Source organism: Alligator mississippiensis, chromosome 3, assembly GCF_030867095.1.
Source record: "Alligator mississippiensis isolate rAllMis1 chromosome 3, rAllMis1, whole genome shotgun sequence".
NCBI lineage: Eukaryota > Metazoa > Chordata > Crocodylia > Alligatoridae > Alligator > Alligator mississippiensis.
This window is the reverse complement of record NC_081826.1, coordinates 23,741,097-23,764,792: the sequence shown is the minus strand read 5'-3', so window position 1 is coordinate 23,764,792 and position 23,696 is coordinate 23,741,097. Positions and strand designations below refer to the sequence as shown.

The window sequence follows — 23,696 nt, the reverse complement described above, 5'->3', positions numbered from 1 at the left end:
TACTCTGACACATGTGCACCCGCACAGAGACTATCCAGCAAAGTATAGTGGCTTGCATTGATCTATTATCTACTGTCTCCACACACAGTAGACACAGAATAAATAAGTCAATTCCATCTATTTGCTCAGACACCACAGGCATAGATTATTTTCCTCCCTCTTAATCTTCAGTCCAGGTTAGTTTCTCTCCTTCTCAGGCTTTATTTGGAGCAGGGAATGAGATCAAGGTTAGATAGGCAATAGCTAACTCAACCTTTTCCTAAAATCAACACAGGGAAGGGGAACACCATTTATCTTGTTTAACTGGTCAAGGTTGATGCTAAGCCCTCCACAGATGTCTCCTCTCCTGAACATGAAGATTAAGCACCGTCCAAACTGGGTTTAACTGGAATGCAGAAGGGGGCTTTTGTGAACTGAGAATTTGCCATCTTTCTCCAAGAACTGCAGAATCAACTGAACAAAGCACAAAGGTAAAACGTCTTTCTGGGGATGCTGTTTTGCAAAATGGAAGTTTGGCAGGTATGGAGGAAGGGCTGTCTCTGCTGCACCACCTTGCTGGCAGCTCCCGCAAAGAACTGTGTGTCTGCAATACCCTACCCTCAATTTCTGGTTTTGACTCTCCACTGAAGCTCTCTCACCCTGTCCTCGCTGCTCCTCACATGGTTCCAGGCACCAGAATGAGATTTAGCAGATTCTCATCAATAAAAAGCTTCAGATTCTCCAGTAATTGAGGGCTCCAACTTGGAAGAACCTCAGCCTGGCAAGGGAACTTTCTGTGTAACATGTAATATACAGCCAGGCTCTCCTACACACCCACACAGCTAGGGCCCTACTCAGAGAATCACAGAAAATTAGGGTGGGAAGGGACCTCAGGAGGTCATCTACTCCAACCCGTTGCTCAAAGCAGGGCCATCCCCAACTAGATCATCCCAGGCAAGGCTTTGTGTTGCCTGGTCTTAAAAAACTCCAAAGATGGAGATTCCACAACCTTGCTAGGTAACCTGCTCCCATGCTTTACTACCCTCCTAGCTAGAAAGCGTTTTCCTAATATCTAAATTAAACTTCGCTTGCTGCAACTTGAGACCACTGCTCCTTGTTGTGTCACCTGTCACCACTGAGAACAGTCCAGCTCCATCCTCTTTTGAACCCTTCAGGTAGTTGAAGGCTGCTATTAAATCCCCCCCTCCCCAGTCTTCTCCTCCAGGCTAAATAAGCCCAGTTCCCTCAGCCTCTCCTGAGAAGTCATATACCCCAGCCCCCTAACCATTTTTAATGCTCTTCACTGGACTCTTTCCAATTTGTCCATATCCTTTCTGTAGTGGAGGCCCAAAACTGAACACAGTACTCCAGATGTGGCCTCACCACTGGGGAAGAATCACTCATAAATACAGGGGAAGAATCACTTCCCTCAATCTGCTGGTAACACACATACCAATGAAGCCCAGTATGCCGTTGGCAACAAGGGCACACTGCTGGCTCATTCAGCCTACTGTCCACTGTAACCCCCAGGTCCTTTTCTGCAGAGCTGCTGCCCATCCAGTCGGCCCCCAGCCTGTACTGGTACGTAGGACTATTCCCTCCTAAGTGCAGGACTTTGTACTTGTTCTTGTTGAACTTCATGAGATTTCTTTTGGTCCAATCCTCCAATTTGTTGAGGTCTCTCTGAATCCTAGCCCTACCTGACACTGTATCTACTACTCCCCACAGTTTGGTGTCATCTGCAAACTTGCTGAGGGTGTACTATGATATCTTCCAGGTCTTCAAGAAACTGAACAAACCGGCCCCAAGACTGACCCCTGGGCTCCTCCACTTGAAAGTGGCTGCCAGCTAGATATTGAGCCATTGATTACCAGCCTTTGAGCGTGACAATCCAGCCAGTTTTCTATTCACCTTACAGTCCATTCATCTAACCCATACTTCCCTCGCCTCGCTTGCAAGAACATTGAGGGAGACAGTATCAAAAGCCTTGCTAAAGTCAAAGTATATAATCATCTTCACATTTCTATTATTCAACATCCCTTCTTCTGCTTTGACAAATGCAGTCCTGTCCCACATGCATCCATTCAGAATGGCGATGCAACAACCATTTTCTAACCTGTCACTTTGAGCAGGTCACTCCGCTCTTTGAACCCCTCCACTTGCCCCTCTTTCTCTATCACAAGCATTAGTTTATTCACTTCAGTGGCCCTCCACAAACTATCCTCATCTTACTTATCATCTCTAATTAAGACAATGACTCCAATCAGCCTGTGAAGCTGGACTTCACTGTCCACTTGTTAAATTTAAAATTTGAACAAGCTTCACAAACATCTTCAAAGCTCCCCCATTATCTTCCTCAACCACTTCTCCCTTGTGATGCCTTGTGTTTCCATAGACAATGCTTTATAAACTTAGGCCCCATCAGCCTCTCTGCTACACCAAAATCCACCCCCGTCTCCTCACTGCTGCAGAGATGTGCATCTAGGGGCACCTGTACATGTGAGGGGGGCTTTAGTTTCCCTAAATTGAAATGGTGAGTTTTTAATCTGTGGGTTTTTAACTGTGACCCACCATTTCAATTTAGGGGCTTCTGTCACTGTTATGGAACAGTGATGGCTTGCCAGCAATGGGCTGGCTTGCCCATGGGGCAGTGTGGGAAGGCAGCTGGGTGTGCTGGCAGCCAGAGAAGGTAGCAGGGATGGTGCACAAGGTGCTGGAAACCCACCAAACCCAAGCTTCCCTGAGCACGCCGGGGCTTCCAGCATCCCGTGTATTGTCCCCACCAGCACACCTATGACATGTACACGTGTATATTTTTATTTTAATCCTCAATGGGACAATTTGCCCCAATTAATATAAAATACATCGGAGGTGGTCTAAGTTGCCATGCTCAAAGAAATTTTTACACACAAAAAAAACCTGTGCATGTGTACATGGTGACACCTTACAGACACCGGACTACCAGTGGCACAATGCGAATGGGCACATGCCACACCCCAAGGGTCTCCTTGGAGTCTGCGGCCCCCCCTCTGGCACTTCTGAGGGCTCCCCCCAGACAGAGCCCACGGTTCCGGGCTCCACGCAGATGCAGCCTCTGGCTCTTGACTGCAGGGGCTGCCTGGCACATTTCCAGGTACATGGGACCAGGAGCATGACCACCTCCCCTTACAAGGTCTGCTCCACTTCGGAGTCTCTGAGGCGCCAGATAGAGAAGCTCTGGGCCACAGTCCAGAGACTGCATGCCATCAGAGATGGTAAGCAGGAAATAAACTACTGCCAGGCTTTTCAGTCCCTGGAGGCTAAGGGTAGACCAAGGTCACCTTCCAGGACAAGGGAGGACTTAGGTATCTCCCATACTGTCCAGCCAGGGGGTTGGACCAAGGTAGTCAACAGTCCCAAGGCCTGCTTGCACCAGGGTCCCCTCCCCTGTAGAGCTCTGCAACAGATATGAACCTCTTGCAGCCCCAGTAGAGCCTGAAGAGCTGCCAGCTCCTGCAAGCAACAGAGGCTCATTCACAGCTACTGTCCCTGCTCTCCCTAAGGCCACACGTAGAGTGGTCGTTGTGAGAGACTCCCTCCTAAGGGGGACTGACGGCACAATCTGCCACCTCGATCCCTTAGCCTGGGAGGTCTGCTGCCTCCCGGGAGCCCGTATCTGGAACGTAGCCAAGAGGATCCCAAAGCTCATCTGGCCCACCGACCACTACCCTGTGCTCCTTATCCACATGGGCACGAATGACATGGCTCGGAGCAATCCCAGCCAGGTCATGAGAGGCTACAGGGTTTTGGGAGCAGGGCTCAGGAGTGCAGGTGGTGTTTTCCTCGATCTTCCCGGTTTTGGGTTATAGGCTGAGGAGGGAGAGGAGGATCAAGGTAGTTAACCAAAGACTGCGGCGCTGGTGTCATCATGAAGGCTTCAGCTTCCACGATCACAGTCCACTCTTTGGCAAGAGAGACAGTGGTCTGCTGGGAAGAGACGGCCTCCACTTCCCTGTGCTAGGGAGGAGGCTCTTCCCAGCCAGAATGGCTGACCTGCTCAACTGGTCTTTAAACTAAGCCCACCGGGGGGATGGGGATGATTACCGCCACAGCAGGAAAAGCAGTAAAAGGGCACAGCAGCCCCCTTGGCTCTGCAGGGAACTTGTGGACCTTCTGCATCTAAAAAGAAAGACCTATAAAGGATGGAAGACTGGATCCACCTCAAAGGAGGAGTATTCTGTACTGGTCCAGACCTGTAGGCAGCGAACCAGGAAAGCCAAGGCCGTGACTGAACTCCCACTCGCTACACGTATCAAAGACAATAAAAAGTCCTTATGAGCTACCAATGCAATGTCGCAGCTGGTAAAGCAAGCAAAACTCTGGCTTGCATCCATAGATGCTTCTCAAGCAAATCCCAGGATGTCATCCTCCCGCAGTACTTGGCCTTGGTGAGGACGCGGCTGGAGTACTGCATCCAGTTCAGCACTCCACAATTTAAAAAGGATGTGTAGAAGCTTGAGAGAGTCCAGAAGAGAGCCATGCACACAATCAGAGGGCAGGAGAACAGGCCCTATGATGAGAGACTGCGAGCCATGGGACTCTTCAGCCTGGAAAAGCACAGGCTCAGGGGGGACCTGGTGGCTGCCTATAAGTATATAAGCGGTGTACATCAGGACCTGGGGGAAGGCCTGTTCACCAGAGCACCTCAAGGGATGACAAGGTCAAACGGTCACAAACTCCTCCAAGACTGTTTTAAGCTGGACATAAGGAAAAACTTCTTTACTGTCTGAATCCCCAAGGCCTGGAACAGACTGCTACCAGAGGTGGTGCAAGCACCTACTCTGGACTCCTTTTAAGAGACATTTGGATGCTTATCTTGCTAGGATTCTTTGACCCCAGCTGACTTCCTGCCCCTGGGGCGGGGGGCTGGACTCAATGATCTTCCGAGGTCCCTTCCAGCCCTAATGTCTATGAAATCTATGAAATGTTAGACAAATGACGATTTCTCGTCACGTGTTGTCATACATACATGGCCCTACCACCACATGTACATGTACAAGCACCCTTGGATGACAGATAAAACCAGCCCCGACTATCATGCTAACATTATCTCGTTTACTTATTCTTGCCATCTCTCTGTATACATCTTTTGCCTCTTGTTTTATACTTGGATAACAAGCCTTTTGAGGCAGGAACTGTCCTTTTTGTCCTGTTTGTATAACACATAGCACATGATGGTCCTAAATCATGACTAGGGCTGCTAGGCACAATGGCAACAAAATATCATAAATAATGACAACCCTTCAAGCCTGAAGTTCACATGACAGCAACAGGAGTGTTCCTGGAGCTTTAAAGAAACCACCATTAATGTGCAACAGAATTACAGGAGTTGAAAATCTCGTGTCTTGAGCACCCTGGCCAGGCCATTAGTAGGCAGGGAGACCAGAACAGCAGGAAACAAAGAGCTGAACCTAACAGTCTTGACACTTTCATGCCAACCCTAAAAATTTGGGAAGCAATAAGTTGCACCAGTATACAATGTACATTTTGCAAATGTGGTATATAAAACTCGGATAACTAACCATTGTATGGTTTGAGTAAACTAGTTATCTGACAAGCTGATTCACATGGGCCAAATTCTATGCCCACATAGTTAGTTGCCTATTGAAGTAAATGCCCAGCCCACACAGTTAGCACAACTGGCTCAACTTCAATTCCAATCCATACTCTCTCCCCACCTCAGTGCACCATACTCTATATTGTATAAGAAACATTTCATAATCTTACATGTTTCAGTGGAAATACTGCCTGGTGCTTAAATGTATAAGGAGATAAATTAAAGCTACATCAAAGAATATTTGACAAGTGCTTTAGTTACATGCAGTAATAATTGCTCTAATCTGAAAAGTGACTGAGAAAAAAATAGCAACTTCTTAGTCATCTGTTCTGTGTACCACAGTCATATCTGCAGACTTATGATTTAGATTTGATTAAAACAATAAATAAAAAAGCACTTGGAAAGCTCATCCCAATCTCTCAGCATCCCTTAGAAAATTTTAATTTCCCAATATAGCTGATGCCCATTTGCAACAAAACCTGGTAAAATAAAGTCATCCACCCACAATATTTCTTCTATCCAGTAATCAGATGACACTCCCTATAAAAACAGCAAAATGTTAGGAAATTGTACTACTACAAATAAGTTTTGACTGAAATTTAAAAATATATTAACCTATTTAGATATTCTACTACATCTTCTGTTCTACTAAGTCATCATCCTCAAAATGTTGCTATCCTATGCCTACAAATTACCCACAACGAGCAGCAAGCTCCTGACCAATCTCCCTCCTGAGTGTCTGCTACAAGACAATTGAGAGACTAGTTCCGCACATATTTCTTCAGTAACTGATTCTGCCTAAGCCCAAACAAGCTGGATTCCACCATGGCCGGAGCACTTGCAATCAAGTTTGAGCCTTAACTACCTTAATTGAAAATGGCTTTCAGGAAAACCCAAAGACTGGTGCTGTCTTCCTTGATTTAACAACAACATATGACACTGTCTGGTATATCGGTTTTCTGGTGAAAATATCAGGAATTCTACTACATTGGGCCACTTATCTAGCCAAACTATTACTATGTGGCTGATGCTTTACAGTCCACCCGGCTAACCAAATTAGTCCTTGGGAGACATCAAACCAATGGCCTTCCTCAGAGATCAGTACTGGCCTTTTCCTTTACCTGCCTGCAAACAGCTCATGCAAATTTGTTTATGCTGATGACAGTGCCATTGTCACCCAAGCTCATGACTTTTCAAATGTAGAACTCACACTTGAGGGAGACATGAGACTGATTTCAGAATACTGCCTAAAATGGTGCCGCAAACCAAATACCTCAAAGACCATCTCAAGTATTTTCCATCTGCATAATGCTAGTGCGAATCGTGAACTCACTATCACCTTAAACGGTCAGCCTCTCAAATTCAAAATCCACTCAGTTTATCTTTGAGTCACCCTGGACTGGACTTCAACTTAGAAACCACTTTTCAAAAAAACTGCTTTAAAAATTAGAACAAGGAATAACCTACTTGCCAAACTTGCAGGCTCCACTTGGGATGCCAATGTCTCCATACTATGTTCATCTGCTCTTGCACTGCGTTACTCAGTTGCAGAATACTGTGTCCTTTACAGGCTCATTCATCGCACAGCAAACTAGTGGACACCCAACTGCATGAGACAATGCATCTTGTCAAGTACATTGCACCCCACTCCACTCCCCTCCCATGGTTACCAGTCTTCAGTAACTTTGCTTCCACTCATCTCCACCGCACAAATGTTGAAGTAAACTTTCTAGCCATACTCCATGATAATCCTACACTACCAGTGTATTAGGACGTATTCCACCCACCAATAGCTTGGCATCCCTAAAGGTATCCAATATGTTCCATGTGGTGGGCCAGTGGGGGGTACTCCTGCATTGAGCCACCCAACTTACTGCACCCGAACACCTTCCAGGCTCCGAGTGCCTCTCTGGAGGTGCCTCACGTCCAGCTGACCCCCTTCCTGAAACACACCTGCAAGCCTGAGGGTAACGCCACCACCACCCAGGGTCTGGAATGATCTTGGACCTGTGCCCCCTGGGAAATACAGGCCTAGTAGTCCTTGAGGGTACTTGACCCACTGCAAGAACTTGGAGTGCTTCCCTAAGTCTGAAGCACAAGTAGGGGTCTCCCTTAGTCAGCCAAACCAGGGGGACCCCAAGGCATAATCTAGACCCTCTCCCAATAAGTCTCCCATGCTAGGTACAAAGGAGAACTTTATTGGTTACAAGGAGTAGGTTTGGAATAGGGTACAGGGGAGAGCAATATCAGAGAAATAGCTTAGAGCAAACTGTTGCATAGTAGCCTTTGATCATGCATCTGAGTTACTGCAAGCTATACATCTAGTTATATCTCAGGCAGCTTACTTACAAGTATTATCCAGAGGCAGGTGAAGAGTCCCTCTGGAGGCAAGCAGTTCATTGATCATGAGTTGAGAGAGAGAGAGAGAGAGCGCGAGTTTCAGATGGCCCAGCTTCTCTGGGAGTTCTCATCATGGCTGCTGCCCTGCCTCCGAGGCAGTCCTTAACTTATATAGCCCTTATGACCCCATTTACCCGATCCAATGAAGGCCAGCAACTGTTGACTGCCAGGCAACCAATTTGAAATGCATCATTGGTTGCCAGGTAGACTGGCAGGGTCTCTAGCCCCCTCCCAGTCATGATGACATTGCTTAGAACAATATGAATTTAAGCCCCCACCCAGGTGTGTGAGGCCAGCCACATAGGCAGAGGGAGCAGGTTTCCCCTTCCCTCTGGAATATATCCAGCTCAGGTTACAACTCAGGGTTACCTGAAGCCGATGGGGCAAGGGGGTCTGCCCCCTTGCCCCATGGTAACCAAATTGTCAAATTAGGCATCTGCCTGATACCAGAGTTTAGAGAGAGGCAGAAATGGCATTCTGCCACAGCCCACTCCTAAACCCTTTGACTTTTCCTTACTTACTTGATGGCATAAATAATGGTTAGCACAAGCATCAATCAATGATCACATCATCTCTGACCCTACAGTCAATCAATCAGGGTTTAACTGGCCATGCCATTATTGGGCACTTCTCAATAATTTTCAAACTGGACAGGGTCACTGTGCCTCAAACCTGTACCAATGGGACCTTCAAAATGATGACAAATGCCCCTGTGGACAAGTTCAAAGCAATGTCCCACATTGTTGACTCGTGTTTATTTACTATGCCACCTAGTGGCCTTCAAGCTCTTCATGCCGAACCACATATGCTAAATAAATAAGCCCCATACAGTCTCCTCCACAAAAAATCCAAGTTAGTTAGAAAGGAAAGAAAGGTGAACCTTGGCAACTAATCTAAGTTTAACAAATGCAGACAAGGAAGTGCAGGGAGATGCCACACAGGTTCCAACAATCTGTCATCCTGAATCTCATCTGAGGATTCAGTGATTTTTTAAGTATAAGCATTTCTCTCAAGGCAATAGAAAGCTTAACCTCTGGACAATCCAGGGAATTTAGGGATTCATCCAGGCTCACCCATGGATCTTTGCCTCTTTCCTTGTTTATGAATTAATCGAAGTTCTATACTATAGGTGCACTGATAAACTGGTCCATATTGTATCAGCAACGATAAAAGGAAAATTGACAGTATCGGCAATCAGCTTTTTTTGGCCAATGTGGCTGATAATGTCGCTGATAAATTCCGTGTGCATGCACAGCTACAGCAGAGCATGCAGGCAGCCAGGAGTGCTGCACATGGAAAGCAGCATCCAGCTGGTAAGTCTGTTGGGGGAGAAGGGGAGAGGAAAGGGGCATGGGGGAGGGGGGCAGACCAAGGCTCCTGCAGTGAGAGAGGGAATGGGGCTGGGGCAGGCGCTGCCCAGCCGCAGCGGAGCACGGGACGGAACCACGGCTCATCCGGGGGGCGCAGGGAGGAGGGAGGCAGCTCCCATTGCTGCACACGCCCCTGGGGGAGCCGTGGGGGGCATGTGGCCCCTGGACCTGTGCATATGGAGAGGCTGGGCTGCCACTGTGGGCTAGGGGTGGTGCTGAGCTCTTCCTGGTGTAGGGGTTGGGCCATGCCTGCAGTTGGGGCAGGTGGTGGCAGCGCTTCAACAGGAGCTATGGTGAATTTAGGGATGGCTGCAGTCCACCTCCGAGCATCACCATCGCCCTCCCCAAGCACAGCCCCAGCCCAGCACCCATACTGGGAAGAACCTAGAGCCACTCCCACCCGCAGCAGCAACCTGCCCTTGCTGCACGCACAGATTCAGGGGACAGACACCCCCCATGGCTCCCCCAGGGGTGCATACAGTGGTAGGAGTCACCACCTTCCCCCCCCCAGGATGAGCTGCAGCTTTGTCCCACGCCCCATCCCAGCTGGGCAGTGCCTGCCCCAGCACCAGTCCTGCTCCCTCCCTCACCACGGGGACCTCGGTCTCCCCCCACACTGCTTTCCTCCCCCCCACCCCTTCCCCCCCCCAACAGACTTACCAGACAGATGCCGCTCTCCACACTCCTGGGCTGCATATTGGCATCGGCCCATATGGCTCGTTAAAAATCAGAAATCGTTATTGGCCCAAAAACTCTATTGGTGCACTCTACATGAAATGCTCTTTGCTAAAACTTTCAGGGGGGAGTTTTGCAAGCTGTCAGGTATGTGGTTTCATCTTTCTTCTCCATGGCTGATGTAGAGTAGCTAGTCTGCATTCCCTTAAGGGATTTCTGCTTAACAGAACATACAGTCAGTTTTACCATGTTTGCTAGGATTCACTAAGACATTTGCAGTCAGGACTTCTTTTTCCTTGCTCATTCTGACCCTAGGGATTTAAAACAGAGATCTCACACCAAATGGATTGAGATGGATATCCTGACTGACCAATCAAACTCGAAGACAGGAAGCAAGTGCAAAAGCCACAGGCAATATTCGATTCCAGAAATAATTATTTGAGTAATTCTGTGCTTCCCCAGAGAACATGGTTCATTCTGAAAACTGAACTACCTAGGATATTTGTCACATACTAACTAAATGACACTATTTAAAGCTTAGTTGAAAGAAGTTATGCCATCTACCATCATAGGTTGATATTTAGAGTTATCTGAACTGGAATACTTTTACCTGGAGGAAGACCATTCCAGGCAACCAACGTACAAATCTGTCAAGAAGCCAGATTCTAAACAACTGGTCAGTTTTTTAATGGGCTGTTTGCTCTCTAGCTACTTGAACAAATACATTTGTCAAGTGTGATCACCACACCCCTCAGTCTCAATAAGCAATGCTCCATGAGCTGAATGTTTTGCCAATGGTATCCAGAAAAAAAAAAAAGAGTTAAAAGCACATTTCAAGTTGACTGTTGGCAAGTATTATTGAAATATATGCAAACATGGTATCATTCCCTATCCAACATGCAGCAAAATCAGTAGAGTTGACAAAGTTATATATAGAGTTATACAGAATTCACAGAGTTAATCACAAACCCTTTTCTTCAGTATAGATTACACATAAATTTCTAATTAGAAAATGTTTTGAAGACTGAAGTCCTGAATTACTCTGTTTTATAACAGTTGTGTCTAGACATCTGTTTCTATTAGTGGATATAAAAATGAGCCTATCAGTACAATTAATCTTGTCAAACAATTACAGATAGATTGGTAGTGGAAAATGTAACATCACAGACATTACTGAAAATATTAGTAATAATAGATTAACAATAAAAAAGAAGAAGGAAAGCAATACATAAAGAGGAATAAAGAAATTAAATAATGAAAATGCTAATCAGAGCAAAGGCAGGGGCCGGCCAGGGATTTCTTTAGGTGATCGCTTTTACTGGACTAACTATGTAGTTGGGATAGAACAGTGATTCTCAGCCAGGGTAACATGACGCCCTGGAATGCCTTGGGATCCTTTCAAGGGTACCACAGGATGCCATGCACTGTTAGCACTGTTAGGTATATAAACATGATTCACATAATAAACCTAGAAATTTTAAATAGGAATTTGTAGTAGTAAAAACATTCGGAACTGTTGCGGCCTGAGATTTTTACAGCAGCAGAATTACTCTATTATTTTTATGTAGTCAAGAAACAAGTGAAAACTAAATGCTGGCATTTTCTAAAGGGTGCTTTGCATAAAATAGTTAAGAACCACTGGGATAGAGTTAGATAAACTTTCAGATGCAAAACATTCTTCTCAAGTCTGATCAAAATGGGCAAACAAAAGGCCTAGAAAAAGACTCAATTTCCTACAGGACAGAAACAATTAAAAACACACCTCTCACTTCTGAAAAAAATCACACATATGAAACTTATTGGTTCTGAGTTAGCACCGTACATGTTGATCCTACAGACACTTATGTACATGCTTCACTTTATGCATGTATGAAGTCACTTTTAACCCACTGTCACATGCTAGTACTGTATTCACTCAAATGCAATATGAGGTTCCCTCCCAATTGGCATGGGGGAAATTGGCATGTCTTATAATTACATACAAGGAAATCTCATTGAATGTGTTGTCTATCATTAAACTGCTAACAAAAGCAGCATGTGCTCAGCAATGAAAGCCAACTATGAAATTGATTAAATAAAGCCAACACTGAGCATGTCTGTAACACATGGCCCACATTGGGCAGATGTACTAATGGGACCCTACCACAAGATATTTTTTTCTTTTAAATTTTGTCACTCAGGCCAGATTAGCTAAATCTGTTCCAAATTCCATTGATTAAGCAGAACTCAGTTGTTCAGGTCCGTGTGGTATTATCACCGGCAAGTATCTTACCTCTCAAACTCTTCAGCCTCGGGCTTCAAATACTCCCAAATCCATGGGAGGCTTCCTACATGCAAACCCCAAGCCTGGAGGTCTTGGGTTTAAGATGCCCCCAAGTCTTGCTTGCCCTTAGCCACAGGCCAAAGAACAAACTAGGAAGAACTTCCCATCTCCATAAAATAAAGTGTGTAACTGAGATCCTCCTATTGGGAGGCTGAACAGGGCCAAGTCAAGGCCAAATTAGCCAAATCAGTTCCAAATTCCATCAACTGAGCAGAGGTCAGTCGGTCAGGTCCCTGTTGTGTTACCACCAGGAAGTATCTTACTTCCCAGACTCTTCAGCCTGGGGTTTCACATACTCCCAAGTCCATGGCAGGCGCCTTATGTACAAACCCCAAGCCCAAAGGTTTTGGGGTTCAGATACCCCACATCTCACCTGCCCTTAGCCAAAGGCCAAAGAAACAAGCTAGAAAGAAATCCTCCATCTCCATTAAAAAAAAAATATGTAGCCAAGATCCTCCCACTGGGAGGCTAAACAGGGACTACACTTGACCTGAGCCTAAAAGCTGAGAAGCAAATGGATTAGTGTAGCCCATATGAATAAAACATATAATAGTGCCCATTAGGAGCAGTCCCCTTCACCACTGATTCTCTTGCAAGTCATGGTGAGCCATGACATTGAAAACTCTTCATCCACAATCCCTGTAGCCCTCTCTCTCAGTCTGACACACATGATTAGTGTGACCCCATCCCTACCCTCTATGAGATGAAGCTGGACCAAGTTGCCCTGTGCCTCATCTGCATGTAAATTTTAGGAGGATCCCAGGACTTGTGACAAGAACACCCGGTTCCAGTCATGAGTGGGGACTAATTAGTACATGGATCCTTTGAGTGGGGTATCTGGAGTACACACACACACACACATACTGAGCAGTGCTGAGCTGTGGGGTCACCATGGCTCTTGATTTTGGTGGGGCCCAGCCCAATGAACTATGCAGTAAATCACAAGCCTTTGGCTTTGGACTGATAGCATGCATAGTTTGTATGGTGTGTCTGTGGTAAAACTGGATGCAGTTTCCAAAAAAAGCAACATGCACCAATTCTAGATAAACTGTGTATGTACTATATGCAAATCAGGGTTAGCAAAATGATCAACTGACTGGTCAAATACTCAATTGACCCATCGATTGACTGCATGTTTTTTGACCAGTCAAAGATTATAGCAGTTTTATTAAAAATACTACATTTCTTTGCATTTTTATTGACAGAAATATGTTTATTGTTTTTTGACATTTCTTAATGGATAATTTGTACTTTTTCTGTATATTATTTGGACCTATTGCCAATTTTTTACAATGTTTTTACTAATATTTGACCGGTCAATTGACTCAACTTAATTTGACTGGTCAAATACCCAACCCTAATGCAAATCCCTACAGCCAAGTTTAATTGCAAGGTTACTGTTTTCAAATGTGTTCCTCATTCCTACGTACTCTGGGAGAGCTGAGCTGACAGTAAAGAGGGGGGAAAGGAGCTGCCAGGAGAAAAAGCTGAGGAGAAGCAAAAGGGCTATCTAATCCCCCAGATTTATTTTCCCTCCCATAGCAGTGGAAAGGGGACAAATTCAAGGCAAACCTCCAATAATTAGATTCTATACCTGGAACTTTATAACAAATTTATAAATATTCCATATACAGAATCTAATTATTGGGGGTTCATCTTATAATCAGGATCATTTTCTATTTGAGTACATACAGCATTTGTCGGCATTAGACCAAAGCTCTCCAATTCATACTAATGACTAGAACATCATTGTAAATGACTAAAATTAAGATCTTCTCAGGTATAAGGGGTGAGTAGGGAGGGGCATTCTCTAAACCTACCTCACTGGAAGACCGGGACAAGGTGAGCAAACTATAAAAAGGAGTGGGGAATCACATGTTAACATACTCCACTGATTTAATTTTAAAAACTCCAATAATAACTTAAACTGCAGATCATCCTAGTCATTACCTGGCTGTTTGTAAAAATAATTCACCTTTTCTTTAATAAGAGGCCTACTGACAACATTTTACTAAGTCTACTCCTAAATGCGGGAGGATACCTCCAGTTTTTGGTGGAAATTATCAAATGTTCAGACTAGCAAAATGAGGACTAAGGGTTTAGCTGCATTTTTTTTTTCTTTGGAACAAAATATTTTGAAAGGAGATGAGCTTCATTTCCTACCTCAAATCATATTCCTAAGGATGCTTCATGACAACCCTTAATAAGATCACCATTCAGTGCCATAAATAGCAACCGTCTCATTAGAAATCTTTTCTGCAGAGTAACAAGGGACTACATAGCACACAAAGCAGAGATCAGATAGACATTGGACAAAGTCTGTTTTATTACGGCTTTAATGTTACAGTAAGGAATTCAATACAGCCAACATAAAATTTCCAATCCTTTGCATTTGCCCCATTATGGCTTATAAAAGCATATGTCCAGTAAATGTCTGGAACGCAACGAAGTGAAGCTTAGGCTGTGAATCCAAGCTTTCTCCCATTTAAAATATGCTATGCACCAATCAACACCCAACAAATGAAATGCTAGCTATAAAATCTTGTTAGCCTGTTATTTTATGTGGCAACTGACTTTTTTGATTTTTGCTCCTCATTTTGCTTCCCATTTTATCACAAGATGCCATTCCTGCCATTACTCCTATTCTTCAAACGCATCCCTTCCCTTCGGCATGTTAACTAGAGACTAAAAATTCCTTCCCCCAACATAATTCCTCACCTCCTACTGCTTCGTCATACCACTGAATCCTACACTCCAATACTCCAGTTGGCTCAACAGCAACACACTGCTGGGTAAGAGTGTCTCATTATTTCACTAGACTAAAATACAGAGAAAAGCTGCCATTTACACAAATTGCATACTTTATTAATGCCATTTCAAAAATATGAAAAAAGAAGAATTGCATTTCTTATCTGAAGTCTTTTCCTTTCTCATATCCTTATGACAAGGTAGTTAGCAGAATTTGCAGATTTCATTGCAATCTGACAGGCTGCGCTGTGAGCACTTCTGATGCAGCTGCAAATTTGTGACCTCAAACCATGCACCTTAGCACCTGTGCCACTCCAACCTCCTTATTTGCAGGAATTTAACTATGTAAACAGAGTAATTTGTGTGGTCTCTATCTTCCCATCCAACATAAAACACAGACAAAGAACAGGAAATTAGCAGGAGAACTATGGGATTATAGGTACAACTGCTACCCTGAGGATATTGAGCTAGTGGACGCCAAAATTATATGAATAAATATTAAGGGAGTCCTGGATCCATTGTGTCCCCTCAAGCCCCATTCTGGGACAACTGTATGTCTCCTGTGAACATTTGGTCCTCACACACAGGAATAACATCTTGCTTCTGCCACATTCAATCCCAGGGCACATTAGCTAATCTCTGACTCCACCAAAGGGAAGCAGAGCACACAAGCCAAGTTAATGTTCAGATCAGCATAAAGAAAGCCTGCTGTTTTAATGTCAGTTTTACTTCAGGCTGCATGGAGAGCACACTACTCTCCCTACCGCTACACCACCACCCACATTTCCTTGGTACATCATTGCTGTCTATGTAGTCTATTTATCACAAGGCCCTTTTTTTGGGACAAAGAGGTCTTGAGGGAAGACCCCAAATAACTACCTTTTTACCTTCACATCTCTCTGCTAAAAGTCAGTGCCCAAATCTCCATTCCTTTTTGTTTCATACTCTGCTGTGTCGCAGGGCACTAAGGTGCCTGTTCCTTTAAGGGCACAATCTGCCTAGGAGCCAGGCAGAAACCCCACAGGTGCAGGTTACTACGGCAGCAGGCTAACAAGAGAATTAGCCTGCACCTAGTCAGCTGACCCGAAGAAGGCAGGGCGCTGGGCCCAAATAAGCCCCAGGGCTGGGACTGAAGGCAGTTAGGACCCTGGCAGCTGCTAGGGGCAGTGGATGGAGTTCGTGCAGAAAAGCTCCATGAAAATACCCAAGTGCCTGCACTACTGCTGGTGAGACTAATGAAGTTTAGGAGCTCCTGAAGTATCCGGGCTAGGACACACATTGTTGAGGGAGCGTGACCTCCAGTGTCATATGCTTGTTGTTATGTTATAGCCCAGGGGCTCATTTATGTTGTTGCTTTTAATCCGGTTGACTGGACTGAGGCTATTGGGGAGGAGGCAGCCTCATTAGGACATACTACCATGCAGAGCCCCAGTGCCAGAGGGTGCAGCGACAGGGGGCAAGCAGAGCCCAGTGCCAGTGAGGGCATGCAGACAGGGGCCAAGGGCTCAATGGCGACAGGAGACTGAGCTAGATCAAGGCCTCGGAGGAGCAACATTTGAATATCATCTGCGAGGCATGGGGCATGATAAAGGGATGGTTTTGGAGTCACACATCTAGCCCATAAGGCTTGTGGTGACCGAGGCACTACTTAGAGAGGGACCCAGTAAGGGGTCTAAGAATCCACACGGTTTAGTGGGGTCCACCAGAACCATGACTGCATAGCACCTTGAGGGCAGCCTCCCTATTTACCATCTATTATCTTAACCATCAAGACGTGGCAGAAAAGAATAGAAAGTGCCCGTGGGGCAAAGCTAGCAAGGTCACATGGCCCTAGGGGCAACACGGCCATCCCTAGGGACCCCGCCCTGTGACATGCTGTCTTTGGACAAATTTTGCTCTCAGTTACCCGACACAAATGCAAAACAATTCCTCCGACACTAATCATTGGTGTTATTCTGAATGTGCACAAAGGTAATCAGGTTTTATCCCTCTCCTCTATCTTGTGCCTTAGCACCTTTCATGGTTACTCCCTATGAGTTCTCCAGGTGCCTTGAACAAACAGCCTACACTCAAGCATTGATCTCCAGGGAAACCACTTACACATATATACAGCTGAAGTCAATATGACTCCTCATATAAGTAAGCGTCCACCAATGCGAACAAAGGTTTCTCAGTCTAATCCCAGTGGAGCTTAATAGCAACACACAGCTATTACTCAAACAGAGAGAAAGGACTCTAAAGGCATAGAAAGAAATGACAATTTTTGCCAGATCTAGTCCCTGAAAGCACTTTACAGCTGTGACCAAACATCACTACACAACTGCAGAGTGCTTTAAAAGGGCCCGATCCCATGACAATCTGAACCCTTATGAGGGTTCAGGTGGGGGCACTCCAAAACAGAGTGCCTTCATTAACTTGTGTTGTGCACGCTGGGAGCAGGGAGCTATTTTCAGAATGGGGAAGGGGGAAGGAAGCAGAAGGAGCTCATTCTGGGGGTTGCACAGGCAGTGCTGTAGGGTTGGTAGGTGGACTAGAGCCCCTCTGAGGTAGGAGGCTCCAATTCACCCACCCCTTCCACTCTAGCAGAGGCTGGGGAAACCCAGAACGGACCTCTCTCCCCTGCCTTCTCCCCCTCCCATCCTGAGACAGTACCAGGGGCTAGGAGGGGAAAGCGGGGAGCTAAGGGAAGAGACACAGCCTCTCATCCTGGGTCAACTCTAAATTGGAGCTCAATACCCCACCCTCCCAGCCCAACAGATAGTCCCAATGGACTAGCAATAGCTATATGTTGGGAGGATCAGTCTCTCTCATGGCGCTTTCTCTGAAGCGCCATGAGTTAAACTGGGGAGCTACACATCTGTCCCTGTCCCAAAATGCTTAGAATTTAAACAGATGAGCGACCCAATGACAATGTAATGAAATGACTTACCCAAAGTAACAAAGCAGGCTAGTATCATAGCCCAGTACAGAAACCCAGGTAGTCTAAATCATATACTGAATGCTGTATGTACAAGACCATCACATACTTCCTTAGTAACTCTCCAAGGCCTTGTACACATTGTTTTCAAATGGGATTTTCCTTATTGGTCTAGGGATTTCTGGGCCATAGATGTGTTCAGCAAGAGGGGCAAAAAATGGAATTCTGCAGAACTACACAAGAACTCCCTTGGAGAGAAGAGCAGTGTCCCAGTACTGCTGACTCAGAGGAAAGGAAGAAGAAAATCCTCATGATCTGAAAGTCTCAGTAAAGAACACCGGGTACTCTTTCCTGAAATACAACCGGTGTAGCGAAAGCAGTGAAGAGGGAGAGTCAGCCTATTCTATTCTACCTGGGTTTTATACTACATAGCTAGAGACATGACTACCATCTGCCACATACTGTTTTGTTTCCTTCCCCATGGGAAAAGGATGGACAGTGAATAATTATCTTTTTTTATTTTTGTTGTTACACATTTCTTTTAGAGATGACAAGGTCCCCAAAATGAGCCTTGCATTTGAACCACCTGATGAGATCTATGATGGTCCTCAATTCCTGGGTGAGTTTTCCCATGAAGCTAGTCCCAGGGTAAAGCTGCCCTCAGACAAGTAGTACACTGTTCTAGGCCGTTCCCTGTGCCAAAGGAGGAAAGCCTTCATCCTATCTCTTTACCCAAGTTTAAAGCACCCTCTGGGTCAGGTGTTAGCTGAACTCAATTCAAAATTTTTGGGAAGCCAAAGTAGGGAACAGAGGACAGGTCTGACTGTGCTTGGACTACTGAATAGCCATCCTGCAGCACTCTAGGTTATGTTCCTTACTACAGAAGGTTTATGACTACATATATTACTTTGCTGGGCTGCCTGTGCCCACTGGAGGCTGCAAGTTGAGACCAACAGAGTTAGAGTCTGGCTCCACTCACAGACCTGCCCAATTTACCTTTTCCCCTACAGCCACTGGGGGGCAAGCACAGAAACATTCTTCCAGGTTCGTATCAACCAGAAAACATCTTTTTACTCAAAGTACCTCTCAGAATATAGATCCCTGCACTTAAAGCCTCTTTCCAAACCTCCAGGGCAATTTAAAGGCATCCCAGGACAAGGGACAATTGAGCTCCTGATCTCAGCCAGCTGGCAGGGGGAGTTCAGAAACCAACGTATTCTTTATATTAAAAATCAAACTACAACCAGACAGGAGTCAGATCATACATCTATGAAGCATTTGTCACAAAATACTCTGCAACATAATTAGCATCTTTTTTTGCACAGGACCAGCAAGGATATTGCAGGTCAGAGCTGCAGGGGCATGGACAGAGCTGTGTGGGCTTGCCCACATGCAGTAAGCCTACTCTCCAACTAATGTTATCAAGCTCTCATTTTCATGAGCAATAAATATGTAGAGTCACCCTCAACTTCTGCCCTTGCTGCAGAAGAACTAAAAGAGAAATGTATTTTGAAAACATGTAACAAAGATCAAAAGGCTTTCTTTTCTACTGGCTCTGACCTAGTTCTTTCATTCTTACTAGAAGGAAGCAAACACTTAAAGGAACATTGTCAAAACTGTTAGGTCTAAAAATAGACCTACCTTGGCAATGCTCCCATCTAGATGGGCTCATATGAAGGCTTGAAAAATGTATTTTCCCCACCCCCACCAACTCTTTGGCTAATCAGGAAATACAGACACCATGCAATGCACAGAATCAGCAAGACCACCCCTTACTTTCTGGGGAAAAAATACCCCTTTCTATGCTTTGCTGTATACTGTACAGACTTTCCCCTCCTCCCCCACCCACCACTATATGCCATGCATTATCTAACTTAAACTGTTCCAAACCTCACAATTTGTGATTGCAAAAATCACATGCCAACATGGAGAAGAATGCCCTGAGTTTTTAAATCCAGCAGGAAGAATTTGCTCCCAGCTCAATTCTTGAACAGCTGAGTGAATCAGAGCCCCCCCACAGCCTCTAACACAACTGATTTAAGTGGGCACCTGATTTTTGAGGGTTGGGGAGGAGGAAAGAAAAGAAAGGAAAAAGGTTTCCTCTCCACTAGGGGATACTAGACAATCCAGGCAGAAGGCTAGCTACTAGAACTGACCAAGAGATTAGAAACAAAATCAGCCTTTCCAAGTTTCCCACAAACTAAATGCTCCAAAATATTTTCATTTCAAAATACAGGCTCCATGAGGTTTCTCAAACCCAAAATGCTTTATGGGTCCCCAGAAGCTGTTGACCAAAAAGCAGCATGTTTGGTCATAGCAGTGGTGCCACAGCAGTGGCGGAAGAAGGTGTGTGCATCAGTCGGGGGAAAGAAAAAAAGGAGAGACTCTCCAAATCCTTTCAGGAAGTAAAGAAATTAGGTACCTCACAGAGGTTTAGTGAGGCTTTAACTCATTAATATTTATAAAGCATTTAGAGATTCTCAGATGGAAGGCACTGCATATGTGACAGATATTATTATACATGTGAACAGATTCAAAAGACAGATAATAGAGAGCTTAATCACGTGAATAAAGGAGGATGGCATTATGCACTGTAATGGGAGTTTTGCTGCTGTATAAACTGGAGCCCATTTATGGCAGACTGTCCCATCTATTTATCCACTACCAACCACAAGCACTCAGGTTTGCATTGCTAACTGTGCCACAGAAAGGACAATGAATTACGGCAGGACCACTGGTTTCTCATTTAGCCTTGTTTAGAGTTTCCAGAAATATTATTTAATGGAGTTGTGTGCATTCAGAGGTTCAAGGCCAAATTTTCTAAATGATTTTTGATGTGAAATGATCATTTCTAACACAAGCAACCAAATGCTCAAAAGCAGCCAATAGTTTGGTTGCCACATTTTCCTCATGCCCCTCAAGGTTGTGCATTTCAGAGGTGCCGAGCAACCATCACTCCTGACCATAACTGTCAGTTAGCGCCAAGTACACATTTTCCAGAGTTGGTCAGTGATTCTGGGCATCTCATTTCGGGTGCCCAACTTGACAGAAGTTTTTGAAAATGTATGGCACCCACTTCTCCAGTTGACTTCAGATGGAGTGGCCGACGCTCAGCACCCCTGCAAATCGAAGTCAGGGTCGCCCTAAGCTGAGCTCCTAGCGAGACACAGATGAGATTAACATGTGGGTCTCAGCGATTTGCCCAAGATCAGAGAGCACAATAGTACCCAAGAGGGGACTTGAATACAGGCAGTCCTTGTGCCCAGTCCTGCGATGACTGTACTAGGACGTGCCGCCTCTGAAACAAGCAAGAATTTCAGAAGGACAGAAATGAAAAGGACTTGTCAAGACACCCACACCACAAATCCTGTCCCCTCATTTCCTTGAAAGAGCCAGAAGAAACAAAATGCAAGTGCTTGCTACGTGCTCACAGTCAGAGTCTCAGGAGAGTTCAGCTTCTGCTGAAACACCCAAACGAGCCGTCCGGCTCAGAGCAGCTGCCACTTCATTTTGGCATTTCTACAGGAGCTGGGCGTTTGCACAACCCAGGCCCGGTAACACCGGGGTTGTTTCTTCCACCTGTTGGCATTGGCGTGGGAGGGAGGCAGCCGCACAACCTTGCATCCACGCTTTAGCAAGGCAGGATAATATCACCAAATCTGCTCGGCTTTGCTATATCTCACTTGGGCGGGGGGGCACGTAACACCATTCGCACGCTTCCCTTAGGAAACGTAGCAGCCGGGTGAGGCAACAGGACTCAATTACGGCATCTGAGCTGGCAGTGAAAAACCCCAGGCGGCTGCTCCAGTCCGGCTAAGAACAGAAAACCTCTGGCACGTCAGGCCCCTGTGTCCCGCAAGGAAGCCGGTCTGAAAACCCTCCAGAGCCCCGGCGGCCTCGTGGCAGCACTAGTAGCCTCCAAACGCGCCCGCGGGCACCGGCCTGCAGTGCAAGGGAGCTGGTGCTCACCAGAGCCCTGCTCTCTCCCCCTCGCTGAGTTATCCTCTAAGGGACCTGCAGGGTGCCTAGGATAGCGACCTCCCGCTACTCCCGGCCAAGCCCTTCTCCAAGCGCGCAGCGAGTCAGGCCCCGGCCAGGTGAGAGCCGCCTGTCCCGGGGCAGGCGGAGGCGGAGGCGGAGGCACGCCCTGCAGCGCAGCGCACCCCGGCCCGGCCCGGCCCGGCTCGGCTCGGCCGCGCGGGCACCGGGCACCGGGCACCTGGCGGCGGGCGGGGCGGGGCGGGGCGGGGCGCGCAGCCCTTACCTTCCACAGCCATGCTCCCCGCGCCGCCCGGGGCGCATCGCTCGCCGCCGCGCCCGCCGCTCCGCTGCACCGCGGCCAGGCACCAACCTGCAGCGCTCACGCTGCGAAAGGCGGGGAGGCGCCCGGGGCAGCCTGGGAAGCGTAGTCCCGCCCGGGCCGCAGCCTCTCCCTGCACCTCCGCGAGATGCTCCTCCCAGCCCCGCCCCGCCCCGCCCCGCCCTGCCTGGCCCTGGCTCGCGGAGCCACCCTGCGGGGAATAGTGCCGATTCCCAGGCCCGGCCCCTGGTGTCCAGTCCCTGGTGGCAACGAGCTCCACACCTGGGTGAAAACCTCCTTCCAACTCGCTGCCTGCTCGTTTGGTTTTGTGCCCGCTAGTTGTTCTTGCACTGAGAGAGCCGATAATAAATCCCAGTGCTCTTCCCAGACTGGGTATAAAGAAGAGCGTCTTCACGGTTGGCATGACCGCCGCGTGCCCCTGGAGCCTGGGGGGACACGGCGGTGCTGTCGGCGCCAGGAGCATGGCGACAGCAAGCAAGCAGGTCCCACAGGCGGCCACGGCGCTGTCAGCAGCGGGGGGAGTAGGGTGGTGAGCAATGACCGGCCCCCGGCCTTTTTGCAGGGGGTGCGCTGCCACACTCGGGGTGCATGTGCACCCGCATGCACCCCCTATGTGTTGACAACGATGGTTGGCGTGACCAGTATCGGTGACACATAGGGGGTGCCCGTGAGATTGGCAGTGCACCCCAAGACAAGCACTGCTGGCGTTGCCAGTGGCGCCTGCAGGCGGTCGCTGCTCACCACCCACTCCCCACCTTGCCTGTCTGCGGGCAGTTGCCCATCAATGCTGGCCGCTGCCAGCGGCATCTGTGGGTGGTCATCAACCGCTGGTCAATGCTCACCACCCCACAACCAACACCACAGTGGCCGCCTGCAGGAGCTCCCCACTTGTTGCCGCTGTCTGCGGGCAGTCACCATGCCCCCCAGCCTCCGGGGTCACGTGGCATTCATGGTGACCAGGCTCTGGAATTGGGGCCAGATTACAATATGCTGGGGCCCTAAACTGTGTCAAGTTTAAGAGACCCCATACCATTACCAAAAAAATAATCCAGATATCAAAGATTCAGCATTCTTAAAAATCCAGCACTTCTCCCACTGCTTCGGGCCTGGCCACCACTGCCCCAAGCTGCCCCGGAAGTGGCAGGGGAAGCTTGCACGCGGGTGTTGCCATCTCCATAAAGCACCCCGCGCCGCTGCTCTGCATGTGACTGCTGCTCCAGGACTAGCCACCACTACCCCTACACCCCTCCCCAGCTCTGCAACCGGCTGCAGTGCTGGTTTATAAAAAATGGCATTTTCATACTTCTAGCACGTGCTCAGCCCTGAGCACACTGATGGATTTGTGAGGTTTTACTGTATTTTTTTTC

The 23,696-nt window shown here is 47.0% G+C and overlaps 1 protein-coding gene across 6 annotated transcripts in view; it reads right to left on the bottom strand.

The window, feature by feature from the left end:
- Window positions 1–22,444, bottom strand: part of SAMD12 (sterile alpha motif domain containing 12) — a 273,317-nt gene extending 250,873 nt beyond the window's left edge. For 2 of the 6 annotated variants that reach the window (XR_009460636.1, XR_009460637.1), the window contains exon 1: window positions 22,273–22,423. Coding sequence is in view for 4 of the 6 variants with exons in the window: in XM_059723799.1 (XP_059579782.1) it covers window positions 22,273–22,285 (13 nt within the window). In the remaining 2 variants the exon portion in view is untranslated. Of the gene's footprint in view, window positions 1–22,272 lie in introns of all 6 variants that reach the window. The other 4 variants (XM_059723799.1, XM_059723798.1, XM_059723797.1 and 1 more) reach the window with 4 other exon arrangements.
- Window positions 22,445–23,696: the final 1,252 nt, after the last annotated feature.